The 18,128-nt window shown below is 37.7% G+C and overlaps 3 protein-coding genes across 5 annotated transcripts; 1 reads left to right on the top strand and 2 right to left on the bottom strand.

Annotated features, from left to right (window-relative positions):
• Positions 1-210: 210 nt before the first annotated feature.
• vdac2 (voltage-dependent anion channel 2) lies at positions 211-5,201 on the bottom strand. Its single transcript, XM_004551596.6, has 9 exons — positions 5,061-5,201; positions 4,142-4,213; positions 3,996-4,045; positions 3,711-3,863; positions 3,504-3,556; positions 2,675-2,902; positions 2,318-2,468; positions 2,160-2,217; positions 211-1,229 (listed from the first exon to the last, which is right to left on the bottom strand). Exons 2-9 carry the CDS (start codon positions 4,206-4,208, stop codon positions 1,138-1,140), a joined length of 852 nt encoding a protein of 283 aa, XP_004551653.1. The 5' UTR covers positions 4,209-4,213; positions 5,061-5,201; the 3' UTR covers positions 211-1,137.
• On the top strand, positions 5,099-13,061 carry LOC101472336 (histone-lysine N-methyltransferase SETDB1-B). 3 transcript variants are annotated; one of them, XM_024804650.2, is made up of 9 exons: positions 5,099-5,237; positions 5,461-5,584; positions 6,502-6,657; positions 7,628-7,987; positions 8,093-8,266; positions 10,299-10,500; positions 10,682-10,755; positions 10,906-11,096; positions 12,105-13,061. In XM_024804650.2, the coding sequence occupies exons 3-9, from the start codon at positions 6,507-6,509 to the stop codon at positions 12,210-12,212; spliced, it is 1,260 nt and encodes a 419-aa protein (XP_024660418.2). In that variant the 5' UTR covers positions 5,099-5,237; positions 5,461-5,584; positions 6,502-6,506; the 3' UTR covers positions 12,213-13,061. The 3 variants fall into 3 exon arrangements, with proteins under 3 accessions (XP_024660418.2, XP_024660417.2, XP_024660419.2); XM_024804649.2 differs by having other exon boundaries at positions 5,184-5,301; XM_024804651.2 differs by lacking the exon at positions 5,099-5,237 and having other exon boundaries at positions 5,244-5,584; positions 7,628-7,770; positions 7,852-7,987.
• A 296-nt stretch (positions 13,062-13,357) lies between these two features.
• On the bottom strand, positions 13,358-17,872 carry LOC111500869 (polymeric immunoglobulin receptor-like). Its single transcript, XM_076891634.1, has 8 exons — positions 17,789-17,872; positions 17,250-17,576; positions 16,771-17,070; positions 16,562-16,598; positions 16,349-16,440; positions 16,200-16,234; positions 14,985-15,059; positions 13,358-14,328 (listed from the first exon to the last, which is right to left on the bottom strand). Exons 1-8 carry the CDS (start codon positions 17,832-17,834, stop codon positions 14,263-14,265), a joined length of 978 nt encoding a protein of 325 aa, XP_076747749.1. The 5' UTR covers positions 17,835-17,872; the 3' UTR covers positions 13,358-14,262.
• Positions 17,873-18,128: the final 256 nt, after the last annotated feature.

The following is an 18,128-nucleotide window of genomic DNA, read 5'->3' as shown; positions in this document are numbered from 1 at the left end:
CTGCTCTGTCAGAACAACTTTAATTTGACAGAGGCTTAACAGTTTAAGTTTCTTAAAATATTTTGCCTCATTTAAGAGGTATTCACAAGTCAGATAAGCAAGCAAATTTGACTGAGCTAAGAGACCCTGATCCTCTTTCAAAGTTTAATATTAACCAGTTAATAAATATGGTATGGTTAGTGGTAATCTACCATCGAATACTAGAGTACGTTTGTGGAGTTCAAAGACTTTATTGAAAATTAATACACACACAGAAGGACCTTCCAGTGGGCTCTTTGCTCTGAGTAGGGAAGCACTTTTGAGGGTGTACACGTGCAACTTCAAGTGAGAACTCTTGTTCTAGAGATTGACAGTTTGGCATTACTAAGAACATCAATGATGCGTCTCCCAGATCTGTTAGTACAGAAACAAAAGCTTGTTCCCGTTTGTTTGGCCTTGTACACAGGTGTCTTTCAAACTTGCAGTTCCAACTTTAAGCAACCCCCCAAACTATCAAGTTTTAGGGAAGGTAACATGTGCAGCTTTAACAGAACATGAAAAACTGCAATGGACAAAGCAAAACAAAACATCACAGGGATTTATTTTGTCCTTGTGTGCATCGACAGGTAGGTTTCGACCACATTTAAATATTAGCAGAAAAAAAAAAAAAAAAAAGTAGTGTACTAGTGTACTTAACAAGGTTGCAAATAACTGGATGACAAAGGAATATCAGATGGTCATGAGTGTGAATTCAGAGCAAGTATGACAATGCTCCCCAAAGATCAATGTATTGATGTTTACACATTAAAAAAAATAAAGAGGAGTGTCTTGGATTATCACAATAAAGCCACACAGAATTGATGACAAAGTGATTGTATTTATCGGATTATTATGGCAGTGCTGGACAGGAACAATGACATGATTTATAAATATTATGCCAAGAACTGTCTCTTGAACAGATGTGACTACAAAGTAAAAAGCAACAAAAGATAAAATGTACCACTGACAGAAGCACCAACTTGAAGTGGTACTCAAGAGTTTGTTGCAGTAGCCTTTGAACCATTCTCTCCAAGATATCCCCTTGCTGGCTTGAGTTGGACATGACATTTAAGGCCAGGTTCTTCTGATATTCCCTAGTCCTTCCAGTATGAGGAAAGCTTAGGCTTCCAATTCCAAGCCAAGACCCAGCTTGTGGCCTCCTGCGTTGATGTTCTTTCCGTCGACCATACCAGAAAGGGTGAGTTTCACACCTGCACACAAGATGAACTCACATTAACCGTTACAACATTCCTTGCTTAAATCACATTCTGATACTTGTGAGAAAAACGTAGGCGGTTAAGTGTTTCTATAAATGTCTCTGTTATAGGTCAGTTTAGGGCTGTGCGATATGACCAAAATCTCATATCCCGATATAAGAATTCTATCGTCCTGATAACGATATAATTCACAAAAATGTAACATTTTCTGTAAATTCTGTGAATCTCGGGCAGCTCGACTTGTGGGAAGTGTTTCCAGCTGCGCGTCATGTAGCTGGAGTCGAGTGTTTTAACAGATGCATGAAACTATACATTTTTAGACATAAGTTGTAACAGCCGCTGTTTTCTTTGTGAGTATTTATTACACGGTGTGCTGCGGGGAAAAGCCTGTTCTAACGTTTGAGTCTAAGGTTTATTTTTTAGCACCTGGCGGCTCTTTTTACTTCTCTTTTAACAGGATCTTGAGCTTTATTGTGAAAGGTTTATGTGGAACATAAACAAGCGGACACGCGATGGCGTTACCGTCGTTGTTGCTAACGACGACGCATAAAAACAGGCGCTTGTCCGTCCGTAGTGTGGTTATATTAAATATAAGAGAAAGAGAGAACTTTAAGAAATTAATATAGCCACTACAGTGACCATCAAAACAATGAAAAAATATTACCGTAAACTGTTTATTTTGCGACACCACGAAACAAACGATAGCGTAAAATGAAACGATAGACGTCTTTAGATCCTCATCAGATATATATATCGTTATATCGAACAGCCCTAGGTCAGTTCATTTATTTATATATAGATCAACAAGTCTAAACTTCTGTGTGGAACAGCGTTAGATTAAAGGATACAAGATTAATACGTGTCGTAAGAATAGATGTTAATTAACTTTTCAGCAGTTGATGAACCTGTAGAAAAGCAACTCACCTGGTCTAAGGGTTTGGGTGTACCCAACACCAACAAGACTATTGTTGTTCACTTTAGCCTAAAGGGTGGGGGAGGGAAAAAAAGTATTTAAGAGTCAGTGTAAGACAATCACTTTTCCTTTTCCACGTTATTCTGAAACCCTGTGCTCAACTACTTACACTGATGGAGGCATCGTTGTCCAGCTGGTATTTGGCTGCAATACCAAAGCGTGTGCTGTTGCTGCCAGCAGTCCATGCCAGGTTGACTGCAGTCTCCAGATTGTCGCTCACCTTCTGGTAGATGGAGCCACCAAACTCAGCACCGTCATTGCTTTAAAGATCATAACACAGATTTTAGGCAACAAGAATCCAAATATGGGATTTCTTAAGAAAGTGTCAATTGACTATAACTCATATGCTTCCAATTTCTCAGAGTTAGGCAGCGGTTTTGGAACTATTTTGAAATTATTTATTATAAATTTGGGGAAAACATTTTAAAATTAAAATCCAAATGAGTAAAACATGATCTCTACTTACACATTGGTATGCAGTTGGAAGTCTCCAGTCTTGTAGCCAATGGCAAAGTTGTTGCGCGCCATTTTTGATTTGGCGGTGTCAAAGCTCATCTGGTAACCAGCGAGCCATCCCTCGTATCCAATGACAGCAGCTCCGTGGATGGTGGGGCCAGCAAAGTCAAAGTCAACATCGCAGCCCAAGTTGACGTACTCACGCTTGTAGGCAGCCTTAACTTTGCCGCTCTTCTTGCTGTTGATGAGAAAAAAAGTCAGTTTTCTAAAACTCAAATAAAAACTTTTAAATCAAGTCCAGCTGAGAGGTTACATTTCTCATAGTATAATAATAAAAACCCATTTGTCTCAGCAGTGGTGTTTAGTTTTAGCATGACACTGTAGCTGTAAACATGCCATCTCCATGTAGCCACGTAACTCCACCCTCACTATGAAAGATGACACGCTTCCTCTGGGCCATGTTCCCTTTCCTCATGTGATTTATATACTCCAGAAAGAAAGCTTACTTGTTGTTGCCTCACCATATGAGCAGCATAGTAAAGTCCAACATATTTCTTCTAATGAAGTTCAACTAACTGCTAAAGCACATTTAAGTAAAAAGTAAAGTAAAAATAACTAAATAGGAATGACTGAGAGCCAGTCTCTGTAATGGCTTTTTAAAAAGACTACCTCCATACTCTGATTAAGGTCACATGGCCAGCAACAACAACTCTCAGAAGGACATGGAGCAAAGATCTGGCTCCTATAATTACTAGTCTAAAGAAACGATGGTCATAACAAGATTCATTCATTAAGATTTCAATAAGAAATCACAGAAATTTTCATTTGATTCATCTTACCCAGTGTTTGGTGAGAAGGTTGTGTCAAAAGTCAACTTTAGTCCTTTGGCAATCTGTAAGAAACAATAATAAATCACTAATGAATGCTGTGTGGTCATCTTTAGAGTGTGTGTGTGTGTATATATATATATATATATATATATATATATATATATGCGCTTTTCTGTGACATGTTGTTAAATAACAGCAAACGAATACATTCCTAACCTGATCTTCAACGGTGATTTCTGTTCCCAAGGTGTTGTCGGTATTCCACTTCTCAGTGAAGGTCAGGCCATATTCTGACCGCTTGTATTTAGTTTCCAGACTTCCCACGACTTTGCTGGTATCAGTGTTGGAGGAACCAGATGTTTTGAATTCCTGTAAGAGGCAATTTTAGAAAAAATGCCAACAACAAGCATAAGGACAAATTGCTTTGGCATCAAATTACCATAAGGCTGCGCTCTTATTGCAGTTTTTGCCTCACAAATAAAATGACGAAAGAAATCTTACCACTCCGCTGGCTGACTTTGTCTTGACATCAAGCTTCACCTGGCCAAATCCTTAAGGAAAGACACATTGATTTTTTTTTTCAAATTATTTTAAAGCTTTCCTACAATTTTAACACATTGGCCAAACCTTCAAAAATCAAATCATACCATAGCCTTTGTTGAAGATGTCCTTGGCAGACTTGCCCAGGTCAGCATATGAAGGAGGCACAGCCATTGTATCTGTGAACAGAATTAACATACTGTGGTACAATTATCTTAATTTTTAATAAAAGAAGCTCCTTTCTGCTTGCTTTTTCACAAGTGGTCACAGTGGGTAGCTGTACTTGTGTCTGTTCATGATGTGAATGGAAACTGCACATGAATATAATAGGTAGACGTTGCTTTCACATTTTATCCCATCGAAGTGTGAAATACTGTCAGAGTCTGGAGGACATCTTCAGCATAATAATCTACTCTTTCTAAAGTTTTGACATCTGTAATGAAAACTAAGCCTTGCATTGAGGAGTTATAACCATTTCACCATCCCGCTGATGACCTGATGAGCAATGTACACTGCAGCAAAGTCAAACTTGTACTACTGTACTCGTCAGAATACAGTCTACAACTCTATGGTGAAAGCAGCCTATCTGGCTGATAAGAGGCAGCGGGCCTGGCTCTAATTAAACTACGCCTCCGCATTAACTGACAGTCACAGCTAGGCGTGGCGAGGTACATGCCTGCTCCTATTAGGGAGAGGTGTTACTTAAAATGATCGTTCGCTCAAGGAGTCCTCTAGTAGCATGGATAACCAACCATTCTACGTAGTGGATAACCAAAGCATAGCTAATGTTAAAGTTGTGAATGTTTTCCTAAAGTGCTTTTAAGCCACACATCTTACATTTTAGCAGCATTAAGCGCATAACAGCAAAACTGGCCAGTATTCCACGCGACATGTGTCAGGCGCAGCTAAAGCTAGCAGCTAACTTTGCTAGCCTGGAGAGTGCCGGTGTGTCAAGCGCTTCACAACTGATTAATCCGTGCTGTGAAGAAGAATAACATCGTAAGCCTAAATTAAGGAGTCTCTTACCAGTGGAAGATGATGCTAGCGGCGTAGGAAAGTGGCTTTTATTACAAATATTCCTCACAACGCAAAACCGAGGAAGGCGTCACCGGTTGGAGGGCGAGCTGAAGGAGACTTACGGCAACCAAATCCTGACCTATCACGTCGTAGCTCAGGACCCCAGGCAGCCACAAGGATGCCTGGGTAAAATCAAACTTGCGTCATTCTCGCGGGCAACCTACTTGTTTTGGGGCCTAGTTGCCACAAAGTATGAAAGCAAATTTTGGAATGGTTCCTATTTTCGTACACGTCTAAGTAGCAAAAAAGAATCGTAGTGCGAGTTGTTTTGTGTAATTTAAATACTTTTGCGATGCAAAATCTGAAAGGAAGTTTAACGGTATGTTTCTTTGTTTCCTTTTGTACGTAGCCTGTCAGTGCTAAAGGAAGTTAGCTAGCTCGAGCGACCGATTTTTAGCTTTTAATTGCTTCTGCTCACAAAAAGGACCAGACCTTTGTGATTTTTGAGGTGGATATTCGGGATACAACAACAGGTATGTCTGTGTTCTTGGTTATAAGAACAATCGTGATCGTTAGGTTAACTTTCAGCCGTAAAAAGGAACAGTTAAGCTAACGGCATTTGTTGTACTAAAGAAAAGCTAACAGAAAGAAGTCAAAACACACGTGAACGCCTTTATTAAACGGCCGTGTTAACTGACTCATTTTTTCCTGCATTCATGTCTTTATTTTCTACAGTACGTGTAGTATTTTTCCCCGGTTAAGCTGTGTGTGTGTGTTTTTTTTTTTTCTTTTATAAAGTGGCGTAGTTATTTTTTTTCGTGTTACTAGAAAACCATACAAGAGAACCCCAAGGTGCTCATAATAAACTCTTGTGTCAGATAGTCTATTTATTTTGTCGTTTATTCAGTCCTGGGTCCTGGGCCCAGACCGACCACATTTACTACACCACCTCCTTCAGGTCACTTGGGGCAATACCGGGTCAGGCTAGAGATGTAATTAGGAGCTTGTGGGTCTACCTTCGAGGGCACTTCCTGGTTGGATGTGCCCAGAGGGGAACTGGTTAGATGCCTGAACCACTTTAACTGGTGCCTTTTGGTGCGAAGGAGTAGTGGCCCTACTGTCCCTGTTGAAAGGATGAGGAGTTCAGTCGTTTGCAAAGGGAAAGTCCAGCTGACCTTTGGGGATATCAAAGTTCACTACTCGCATCTCGTGACCATAGGTGAAGGTATGGTCATAGATAGTGAATTGACAGCTTTGCGTCTATGCTGTGCTCTCTCTTCACCACGCCAATACAGAATCCGCAACACTGCAGAAGTTACCCTACTTGTCAATAAGACCCCAAAATATTTAAACTTCTCCCCTTGGGGCAGCAACTCGTCTGCTTACACTTATCTTTGTACAGAAGCTTTAATAAATGACTGAAAGCTCCAATGTTTGATTTTTGTTATAGTGGCCATGGCTATGATTATGACTGTGGATCAGTTGGAGACGAAAACATTGTTACTTCAGGAGTCCTTGAAGACAGAAGAAAACCTGTTGGATTATGAATGTGAGGAGTCCTTGAAGACAGAAGAAAACCTGTTGGATTATGAATGTGAGGATGAAAGTAAGTATGTTGTTGTTATATCACTTTGAGCCTTCCACTTGACCATTTGCCAAAAAAAATTCATAGTCCAGAGTTTGGACTTATCCCTGCTTCGGACTGCTCCCGGCCAGACCTAATGGGTCAAGGCCCGACCACCAGGCACACACCTCCCCTGAACTATTCCCTAGATTATTCACTCATAAGGGTCTTTTGACTCTCTCTTTGTCTGGTCCCTCACCAGTCCCATGAGAGTAAATCAAAACTCTCGATTTGCAAATGTAGTCACAAGCTAAAATACTAAAATATATTTGGAAAGAACTACACCGAGGCGAGGTGTAGTGCATGTAGTATGATGAACATGCCCAAAAAAAAAGGAAATCAGGAAAGATGCAAACGCTTTTTCACATCACTGTACAAAATCATTGCTTTAAAATTTTAGTTTCATATATCAAGTAATTTTCAAGCTGTAGATCTGAAAAATGTTCTTTCGACTTCCATCCAGCATGTTTGCTTGCCCTTCAAAGTCTGAGACAATGTTTAAATATGAATATCTAAAAAAAAAAAACCTGTTAAAGATAAACACCTGAAATTGTCTTTAATGTCTCTTATCATAAAACGAATCAGGATCTGTAAATTGGGACAGAGGCATCAAAAGTGTATATTGTATGTAGTTGTATTTAATGGTAATGCAAAATAAAACACACAAAATGTATTGTGACATGAAATTCTTAGTAACTGGATTGGAGATGAAATGGCCCATGTATTGTACTAGTGACCAAAAATCTCATCCATGTCCACATGGTATCTTAAGCTTTTTATTGAACAATAAAATGAGTATTTAAAAAATAAGTTATCAAAAGTTTCTTATTAATTTAACATCTAATTAGACTGCAACATAAACATAATGTTTGTTTTAGTTTAGTTTTGCTTTTGTATTTTTATTTTTGTCTTAATTGCACATCACATTTTACACTTGTGTTTTTCTTTGCAGAACATATGTTTGAGTCTCCAAATGACTCAGTTTGCTGTGTAAATGAAACTGCCAGAAAGAGGAAACTATGCCAAAACGGCTTGGACTGTCCCAGACCATTTAAAAAGCCAGTGGTAGTGTTGACTAGACTTCCTGAATATAAGGTGAGGTCTCTGCGACCACCAACGCCTCAGCAGTTCTACAGTGAAGATGAGTCTCTCAGCAGCTCTGATTCTGATATGCAGTGGGAGCCAGAAGTTGATTCCAGTGATTCAGATTTTTCACCCTCCAACAATACACGGAAACCTGCAAGAATGAACAAATGCAGTGAGAGCGACAGAACACCACCACCTGCTTCACCTCCGAGCACCAGCACCAATGGTAAGGTCACAGACGCCATAAAATTAGCGTAACTTCTCTTTACAGATGAACAGCAGTGGTTTAAAGAATTTTAAACATTTGTGTGTGTCCCCCCCCCCCCCAAAGCGGCAGATGTGGCTCCTGTTATAATATCATCAGTGTTTGGCCATTCCTCCAAGGAAATAATAACTGTCCGACCTGAGGCACAGAAGGATGAACTCAAATTGAACATGGTAGTTCTGGCTAGGAGAAGACCTATGAGGTGGCAACGGGGGAAAATAGTCGAGATAGTTACAAGGGGTAAGAGAAAATTCTGCCAGATATTACAGTAATGTTTGAAAGAATTCATGCATTGAAAAAAGTTGATTCAAAATCCTGCATTAGAAAAGGCTGAAAGTAATTGATAACTGTTAATTGTATTTAGTTTCAGATGATCTAGAGATTTGAAATATCTTCTGATGTGTTTTGTTCTTTTCTCTCTCCTCTGTTTTTGTGAATGCTTTTGAGGTTTTTACTCTAGGACCAGCAAAAATGCGATTCATCTTATGCTCAGTAGAAATTGAAAGCTTTTTTTTTTTTCCTTGTCACAGCGTCATTTTCCTTAGACATAAGAACAACACTGCACATTAATGGCAGTGAATGAGTTTGGAAAAGACAACTTTTGTATATTTTGTTTTTCTGGTGGCTGGGTATATGTAAGTAGAGCTGGGCGATATGAGATTTTTTCATATCACGATATGTTTTTTTCATTTCAGGCGATAACGATATCTATCACGATATAAGCCAAATAACTATTTGTAAGATTTAAATGTGCCGTTGCTCACAAGTAAAATGTGAAATAATCAGCAGCTTGTTTTTAAATATTTATTTCCCATAATAAGTTCAACAGGGTAGATGTACTTAAGGAACATGAGACTTTTTCAGATAAATAAAGGCAAATATTGCAAACTACACAAAAGGCAGCCGCTAAAGCGTTTAAGTTTCAAAATAGAACAAACAAAACAGACTAAATTGTCAATTCCACTTAGAAACAAAATATTAATTCTAAAAATAAATCTTAGTTTGTTTTACAGAAGAACAGACAAAACTGACTAACTTTTGTCAATATCAAATAAACTGAGAACTAAAAGGAAATTCTCAATCTCTCCTTGTTGTATAGCTTAGCTTTTAAAACAGTTTTAACATTTACTTTAGTCTGACAAAAGCCGAATGATGAATTAGCGCTTCCAGTCAGAGACTGAGGCTACGTCCACACGTACACGGGTATTTTTGAAAACGGAGATTTTCCGTTTTCGTTTTAAAAAATAATCCCGTCCACACATAAAGGGAGAAATGAAGGAAAACGCTGCTATGAACATGCCAAAGCAGCAGGTGGCGCTAGATTCCTAACCGTGCAGAAATGTTGGCCAATCAGAAGTCTAGAAGCCTCGGTGGGAAAAAGTAAACAAAGCTGGGGCATAGAAGCAGAACCGAGTCATATGTGTGGAGGGACAGTAACTGTGTGTATATGTAAGCATTTAAACACTGCAGAGAGTAGAATTAACAGTATTGTAGAAATTCATTTCACTGAAACAATAACGTGGCGCACAGTGTGACGCATGCACCAGTTTATTGTATTTCCAGACTTGCTTTCGGCACAATTTACGCACTGTTTTTTGTCAGACTTGAAATAGCCGAAATACCTTCACACTACGGAACTTCTATGGCTCTTCCGTTCGACAATCTCTCCGGCATTGGAACCATCATCTGTTTTCTCTTCGGTCACGCTCGGTTGATTTTTCTAGTCGGCACACTCATTTCCTCCATTACGCGCTGGCTCCATTACCCGCTGGCTGCTTCCCAAACAAACACACGTGCGGCTTGGCACTTGTGCTGTACGTAACAAGTCACGCGACGTGACGCTGCGGCTGTGATTGGTTCGGCTCTGCGCTACTGAATTTGGATTGGCTGACCTTTATTTTATTTTATTTTTTATTTTTTTAAGAGGACAAGAGCGGCGAGGTCTATCGCGATAGCTTAATTTCTCTATCGAGTAAAAGTTATATCGCGATACATATCGTTATCGTTCTATCGCCCAGAAGCAGTGCACCTGAAATTTGTTTGCCTGTCCTTAAATAGGAAAAGTAAAGTGCATTTGCTGTCATTTGACTGATTTTAAAAACATGTGACATGATGAGATTAGATGCCAGGTGAAGCAAGGTAGGCACAGTGAGCTGAGTGCAGAAAGAAATTTCAAAGTTTTGCTTTTCTGAAAATATTTTTTTAAGAGAGAGAAAATAAATTGATAAAACTGAAGTGAAAATTGGTCTCTTTTTTTCCCCTCTTTTTGCAGAAGACGGACGGTTAAAATACAAAGTCAGTTTTGAAGAAAAAGGGAAGAGTCTAGTATCTGGACACCATGTTGCTTTTGACACCACAGCAAAGGTGGAGCAGCTGTATGTTGGTGCCCGTGTGGTGATTCAGTGTCAAGATAACAAGTACCGGTTCCAGCCTGGTGTCGTAGGCGAGCTCCCCAGCAGAAAGAACCGCCTAAGGTGTTTATTTTAATTTTATGATTAAAATTGCTAGAAAACTTGTGTACCCTTTTGGCCATGGTTAACCCAATGAATTTATAGCGTGCTGTGCAATCAGATTTGACTGTTTAGCCAAGATTTTCTGTTAGGAACTGCTAACGCTGGAAGTTTGACTTGATGCTAACACATTTTACAATTCCAGGTTCTTGATCTTTTTGGATGATCACACGCCGGTCTATGTTGGGTTACCTTTAATTCATTTGGTTTGGAAACCTTGTAAGTTGAATTGTTTTTATACTTTGGGGGGGTTCATATTCATATACTCAGAAATCCTGTCAAGTGTTTTTATTTACTGACTGTACAGCTCTTAGACACATAAAACGAGTAACCAACTTTTTCTTTCTTCTTTTTAATTTTGTTTCAAAGTGGAAAACGTTGCAGATGACATTCCAGAGGGCCCTCACAAAGACTTCATAGAACATTACCTGAATAAGTGGCCGTACCCTCAGTTAACCCAGTACAGGCTTGGACAGACCCTTAATGCTGAATTGAACGGAGTCCTGCAAAAGTGTGAAGTGCAGATTATTGACTGCAGCTTAATGCAGGTTATCTTTCAGGTCAGTATTTCATTTATCTTTTAGTTTAAAAAATTTTATATTTGATTTTCAGCTGAATTTTATAACATTTATGAATCTAGAACAATACTAACACAAAGCATTCACAGGTAATTTTTTTTAAGGTAAATTTTAAGTTTTATACGAGATATAATAGATAAAGTTGAGACACTGACACTGCTTTATGGAGACTGAGTGGCTCCAGTCACACAGGCCTAGAGATCGGTCGATGATTTAGCAACCGCTGATCGCTAGGAAAAAGCATGTATTCCCCAACCAGTTGGCAGATGGTTGCTGGCAGGCTGTGAAATCGATTGCTTTAACTCTGATCTTGCAGGCTTAGAAACTGTTCTTTGATTCGCTAAAGAGAGATGTGTATTCTGCAGCTGGTTGGTGAATGGTTTCTGGAGGTTGCTAGATGAAATTGGTCACCCTATCCTTGGATTTGCAAAGATGCTGTAGTCGCCAGTAGTTTGCATGGAAGATGCAAACACTGTCCAACTATTCAAACATGGGAAAAACTGGGTCTGTGTTCTCTTTCAAAGCAAAAGTTCAAGTTTAAGAGAATTTGTTGAAAATAGTTAGTGTCTTAGTGGAAAAATATTTGATATTTGTGGCATCTGCTTGTAGATGGTTGGCACATTCTTACAAACATCTGCATCAATATGCTTTTTTTAAGGCAGAAATAAAAGAATTCATCACTGCTGTAGGCTATACTTGTATTGCTATTTCAATTTCTTATATACATAGAAACTTAAAATTGATGCCATAGGTGCATCTGCTAAAAATAAGTGACAAATAAGAATCTTAGTGACCACTAGCTAAAGGGCGGAGGTGAAGTTTTCAGAAAATCACATGAATTAGATGACTTGAAAATAAGGCGAAGTAGGATTTTGAAATTGATAGCATAGTTGCATCTACTAGGATCTGATGTGTAGCATGAGCAGCTGCTGGTTCTTTTCCTTTAATTACTTACTTAGTTGCTTTATTAATTAAGTCTTTTTCTCATAGGAGAGTGAACATAAGGAGTGGATATACCGAGGTTCGTCACGACTGGAGCACATGGCAAAGTTTTTGGAGATGAAACACAGAGAACAGCTTGAGTGCGACTCTGACTGAACGTCCCCTGATGCAGTAGCTGCAAAAATTGAAACTATTTTACAATCGGATGAGATGCCATTTTTTTTAAATTTTTTTTTTTTTTTTTTTTTTTTTTTTTTTTTTTTTTTTTTGTGGAGAACCAGCAGCCAGTAACAAATGAGTGTGATGGTACAAGCATACTCACACTCATTTTAAGCTGTTCCAGCTTGAAACAGGTTTTATTTCTCCTTTTTTTTTTTTTTTTTTTGTATTTACTTTTAATGTACAGACTTGAAGAAATATATATATATGTGTGTAGCTGGTGGATTAATGCATTTCCAAATGTTTGTCCAACATAAACAAATTACCCAATAATCGTTATAGTCACTCATTTTCTGTCCTTTTTTTTTTTTTTTTTTTTTTTTAAAACACTTCTACACTGATTTATGATTGAAACGTGTCCTGTGCTGAGACGGGATAAACATTGTGTAACTTGGTTTCAGGTATCCCCCCCCCCCGTATTATTTTATCCTGTAGATGTCTAAAGTAAAAAAAAACAAAACAGATTTTCATAGTGAGAATTTTGAAGGAATGGAGATTGTGCTTTGAAGCATTAGTTAAAATGTGTTAGTTTTAATGCTTGCTCACATTTTCAGTGACTGTTTTCACACAGGAGAATTTTCTGAGGAAGTTCTGACATCACGCCCTTTTTCTTGCTACTTTTCAACTCCATAACTCAGGAACTGAATTGGATACTCATGGGTGAAGCAGTTCATGTCTGCCCACCATAATAGTGTAATTTTTCTGTTCTGCCACATTGAAAGGGCGTATGCAGATTTTTGTGAATAGTATTGACTGTTTAGCCACCAAAATAAACCAGTTGCCTAATGTTGTGTTTATCCTCCTTGTTCCACCTTCCAAAGCTGTAAATAGTTTCTGAGTCCTGTAGTTTTCTCTTGTCTTGTTGCATGTAGTGGGGCTCACACTTTGAGATGGGGTGAGGAGTTGTGCAATTTGTAAAAGGCTCAGCTCCTCTGTGAAAAGATGCTTCCTGGATGTGTCCCAGGAGAGCTGTTCTGGTCTTTTTACTGGAAAAAAAAAAAAAACCCATAGGGGCAGTAGAAGAAGGGTGGATGGAAATCAAACAAAAGCCAGAATCACTATGTGGCATGAAGGTTGTTTTACTTAAAAATTGGCACATTTTGTAATACAATAAAGATGAAGCTACAATGAACACAGAAGTTAATGAATGCTGATGACATACTGTAATGATGACAATAATTAACATGCAATTGTATCGTCCTAATATTATGGACTACATCTAAAACAAACAAATTATGGGAAATGAAATATATTTTATTTTTAGATTGTAACAGTATCACTTAAAAGTAAAGAAAAAAATCAATTGACCTATACTGTACAAAAAATAAAAAGCTTCTGAAAAGCACTTGTATATAATATATAAAAATATATATGACATATATATCACTAATTCAGCCTATCTATGATTACAATAGCACTAGTAAATGGTTGGTAAGTGCTGTGTCAGATACAAAAGAGAAATACATAGATTTTTAAAAAAAAATAATTTCCTGAGTATGGCTACTAACCACTGAGTTACTATTGAGCTTTTAAAATCTCAGTTTTTGTGTCCAATTCCTATAGAAGCTTGTTTCCACCAGTAAAAAAAAATGTTATCCATAAGTTACATTTCCAGGCTGTCTCAAAAATTTGGCTTGCTCAGAAGTTTGAGCCAGTGACTTGAAATTTTGAGATAACCCAGATATTTGACTTGCCTCTGGGCAAATTTATTATTATTATTTTCATACAAGCGCTGCTGCATGCCTCAGTGTGAGGGAAGCACAGATCATCCCGAGTAGAATAAATAACTGGTTTCCTGCATGTTTGCACAGACGTTTGTTCTGTAGTTACCTAGTTATTAGTCTCTGATCAGGGAATGTGACCTGAACTGAGAAATATGGTAAAAAAAAAAAAAAATCTGATGCCTGAAACACGTCAACTGGGCTGTAGTTAGCAAACAAAGCACAAACTGACAAATTATTATAACTCATTTTAAACCATCCAATAATTAGATGCCTTGAGCTTGGTAGTCAGCCAAAGTGCTGTATGTAACATCTTCTGCGCCTCTTTCAGTCTGTGGGAGAACAGAAGCAAAGATGAGAGTTAGGCAGAATGAGTAAAGATGAGCTAGACCAGAGGATACTGCAACATCAGCTCTTGGAATGCATGCTTAAGTAAGCATGTGATGCTTAAGCTAAAGAGAGAACTATACAGTGTTTATATGTTATGGTCACTTTATTTACCATCTAAATTCAGCATTCATACATGCCAGCATTTGTTAACACTAAACAGCTGATGGCAATGCAAATGCTTTTGCCAGCCCTGATCACAAATTACTAAAAAGGTTTAATCTGATCTAGATGAAAAGAGGAATTATTACCTTTTAGGCTACAGAGAAAAGTATTCAGTCATCTAACTATTTAATATTTCAGTCTAAACAAACAACAATAACACTTGCTTATGAATGACTTTTAGTGCAACTGATAAACAAGCGAGTGTCTGCATTCTTTAAGCTTTGATCCTTTTCACAGTAGTGCTACTGATATAGCACTGAAGATTTAGAGTTGAACGTGTTGCTAATATTTACAGTATTTGGTCTGAATTAAAGCAGTGGTCTAGCCACCAGACACACTAAGACTGAGCCATGCTGTTTGTGTGGTGACGATGTAAAAAAAGAACATAAGTTTTAATGTCTGAGAAACATTGTGATACGGAGCTCTTATAACGCACCCTTTGTGTGGTTTGTTGAGTCATAGTAAACACAGAGCTGTATGTCACATCCACATCGCATTTAGCAGTGAAACTCTGAGAAAGAAAGAAGAGACAGATATGAAACAGATCAAAACAGACTTTAAACCTTTTTTTATCCAATTACAAGCACGTGTAGTAAAATAAATTACTTGCGTGTAACATTATGTTTGTGAATGTTTATGGCTGTCACTTCTGAACTTTTCTTACATACACTGTTCACTGTATCTTAGTCCCTCTGATAACTGATATCAATATAACATTTTAAAGAGGAACTTTTTTTAACAGTGTGCACTAGACCAAATGTGGCAATTTACTAAGGTTGAGACACTTCACATGAATAGTTCCCATTCAAGGGGAATATGTGGACTAAGAAGTTAGAGTATGAGATAAGATGTTTTCTCCTTAAAGTTTATTAGCACTTTAAGACTTCCTATCACATTCAAATATTAAATATACATAAATTTGATGGAAGATATGTATTCTTTTAAAAAATGGAATATAAAATGTGTTTTACCCAATACAGCTATTAGATGTGTTTTCTTTGTATATCCTTTTTCAAGGGGCAACATCTGTGAATATTTATCAGTCCTATGATCTTTAATAATTATTGGACAAAATCTCCAAACAGAACATACAAGTTTCTTTAATGTTATTAGTAAGTATATCACACATGGAAGCAGAGCAACAGTAAAGTGTAATGTTATTTTTAAATTTACACTCCATACTCTAGCTGGTGTGAAACACATGAAAAATATGATTTCCCACTTCGCTTTACAGTGCCAGTAACAACCGTTAACCACAGATCTTTATTGCAGCAGGATTGGATATAGTCCTTTCCTCTATGTTTGTCACATTTATGTTTCACTTCTGCATCTGCTGCTGTAAATGGGATTCTCCTCACTCTGTAAGTGTTCATTTTTTGTAACTAGGGAACCAAATTTGTTTTCTATGTGTAACAGACGTATACACTTCCCCGTGAGCCTGTGTCCAAAAGAGAAACCGTAATGCAACAGATATCCATTATTAAGGAAGTTATTTACATGATATGATTACCATTTATTCATGTGCTGCAGCTGTATTGCACTACTGCATCTACAAAGAGTACTTGGTTTTTCTTACCAGATTATTCTTGTTCTTAAATAATGAAAAATTAATTAGAAAAAAATGAATTCATAATGAATTAGCATCACATACCAGTGCCGTCCCTGATGATTCTCTTTTGGTCCATTCTGAAAGAGAAACAAGAACTTACTCTCAAAGCGCGACTGCAGTGTCGTCAACATTTAACGTTAAATTATGTAAGAAGAACGAACTGGTTTCATCAACGGTGAGCGCAAACTTACTGGATCCTTTGAGCAAAAACCAAATGACCAAGCTCACTGTTACAAAGAAGATCAACAAAGTCAAAGAGATGATGAGAACTGTTAGGGAACCACTGTGGAATAAAAACAAACAATTATCATTTCCATAGGTCAAAGTTTTCACATAATGGCAATAAATACATAGCGTGTAACCACAGTTGTATAGCTAGTGCATGTCAGTGCAGTCCTTTTGACCTTGATTGCTCATCCTGATCTTTAGTACTTGTTTTATCTGGGAAAGACAATGAATCAATAAACAAAAAAACCTGTGAGATTCAGTGAGGAATGACTGAGGCTACGAGCAAGAACAAACTGAATAATATTTTCTAATATCACATCTAATATCATGATGCATGTGGAATATTCATACAAACATATTTCAGGTTCAGAGTTGTTGTACTTACTGGGTGTGAAAGTTTCATTCACAGTTAAATGCACTGGCACCTGGAGGTCTCCTTTATAACATAAGTACCATCCGCTGCTCTTTGTGGTCACTCGACTCATGGTGACAGTGAAAACATTGTGGGCACTTTCATTAATGCTCACTCTTGTTCCATCTATTGATCCAGTTGGCTGTGTTACACACTCGCTGCCCAACTTGCACCACTTTATTTTCCCAGTTTGTGTACTGTAAAACTTGATGGTGATGTTTCCTCCATTAAAACCTGTAATATCCTGATGATCCACATAGAAACTGGGTGGACCTTGATGGAGAACAAGTAGTAAGTTGTTACTAGTCTTCTACTTTACATTTATAGCTTCTTGAGCATTTTTTAAAAACATGTTTATCATGACTCACATAATGATTCTAATATTACAACCAAGTCTTTCCTAATATTTTGGCTTATTTGAAATGTACTTGAATGTACTTATGGATTCTTACCCCTGGTGACAGACAGATGAAAATAGACTTTCACATCTTTCCATATCCCAGGAATCTCCACAGCACACCAGTAATGACTGTCCTGATCTGCGTTTAATTTTTTAATAGTCACAGTGAAGATTCTTTGTTTTTTGTCATCAGAGATTGAATATTTTCCTGACTGGCCTGGCTGGTTTGTTTTTACTGCATATGTGCATTCTCGATAATAGTATCCTTTACACAGATATTTAAGATAATTTTCGTACTGGGAGTCATAAAGACATGGGATGGAGATAGATTCTCCAGCTTTCACTGATACTTGACTGACTGTAGTTAAGCTGTGATCTCCTGCAACAAGAACAAATAAAGTACTTTAATGATTATATTTACTTAAACTGGTTATCTTTAATTAAAATATTATTCCTTCATGTGATTTCTCTATTATACATCTACTAACATTTGAACATTGGCAAGTATGAAAGTGCCAATAAAAAAACTATTCATTAATTTTATCATTTGCTGTTGAAACACGAGGCAATTAAATTATTTCTATGACTGACCTTTAAGTACAATGAAGAGGAGAAACATGATGAGATGAGCAGCCATGCCTGTGAGTGAATAGACTTAAACCACACAAACCAGTTATGTGGTTTACTGCTAGTTCCTCATGCTGTATTTATACTAGTACTAGTTGCATGATGGTGTCTGCAAGGAAGAATGACAGATATGCAGTGACATTTGAAGTATATGTGAAGGCTGACTGGCCTCAAGAAAGCCAGCAGAAAGATGATTGGACTAGACCAGTGATGTCACAGCCAGCTTGATGACATGGGAAAGTGGAAATGATCTAAAGCTTAGATTAGCTGCCAGTACTTGGGAAGCACACAGATGTGTAACTGA

Source organism: Maylandia zebra, linkage group LG13 (assembly GCF_041146795.1).
Source record: "Maylandia zebra isolate NMK-2024a linkage group LG13, Mzebra_GT3a, whole genome shotgun sequence".
Classification (NCBI taxonomy): Eukaryota; Metazoa; Chordata; class Actinopteri; order Cichliformes; family Cichlidae; genus Maylandia; species Maylandia zebra.
This window is presented reverse-complemented; position numbering and strand designations above follow the sequence as displayed.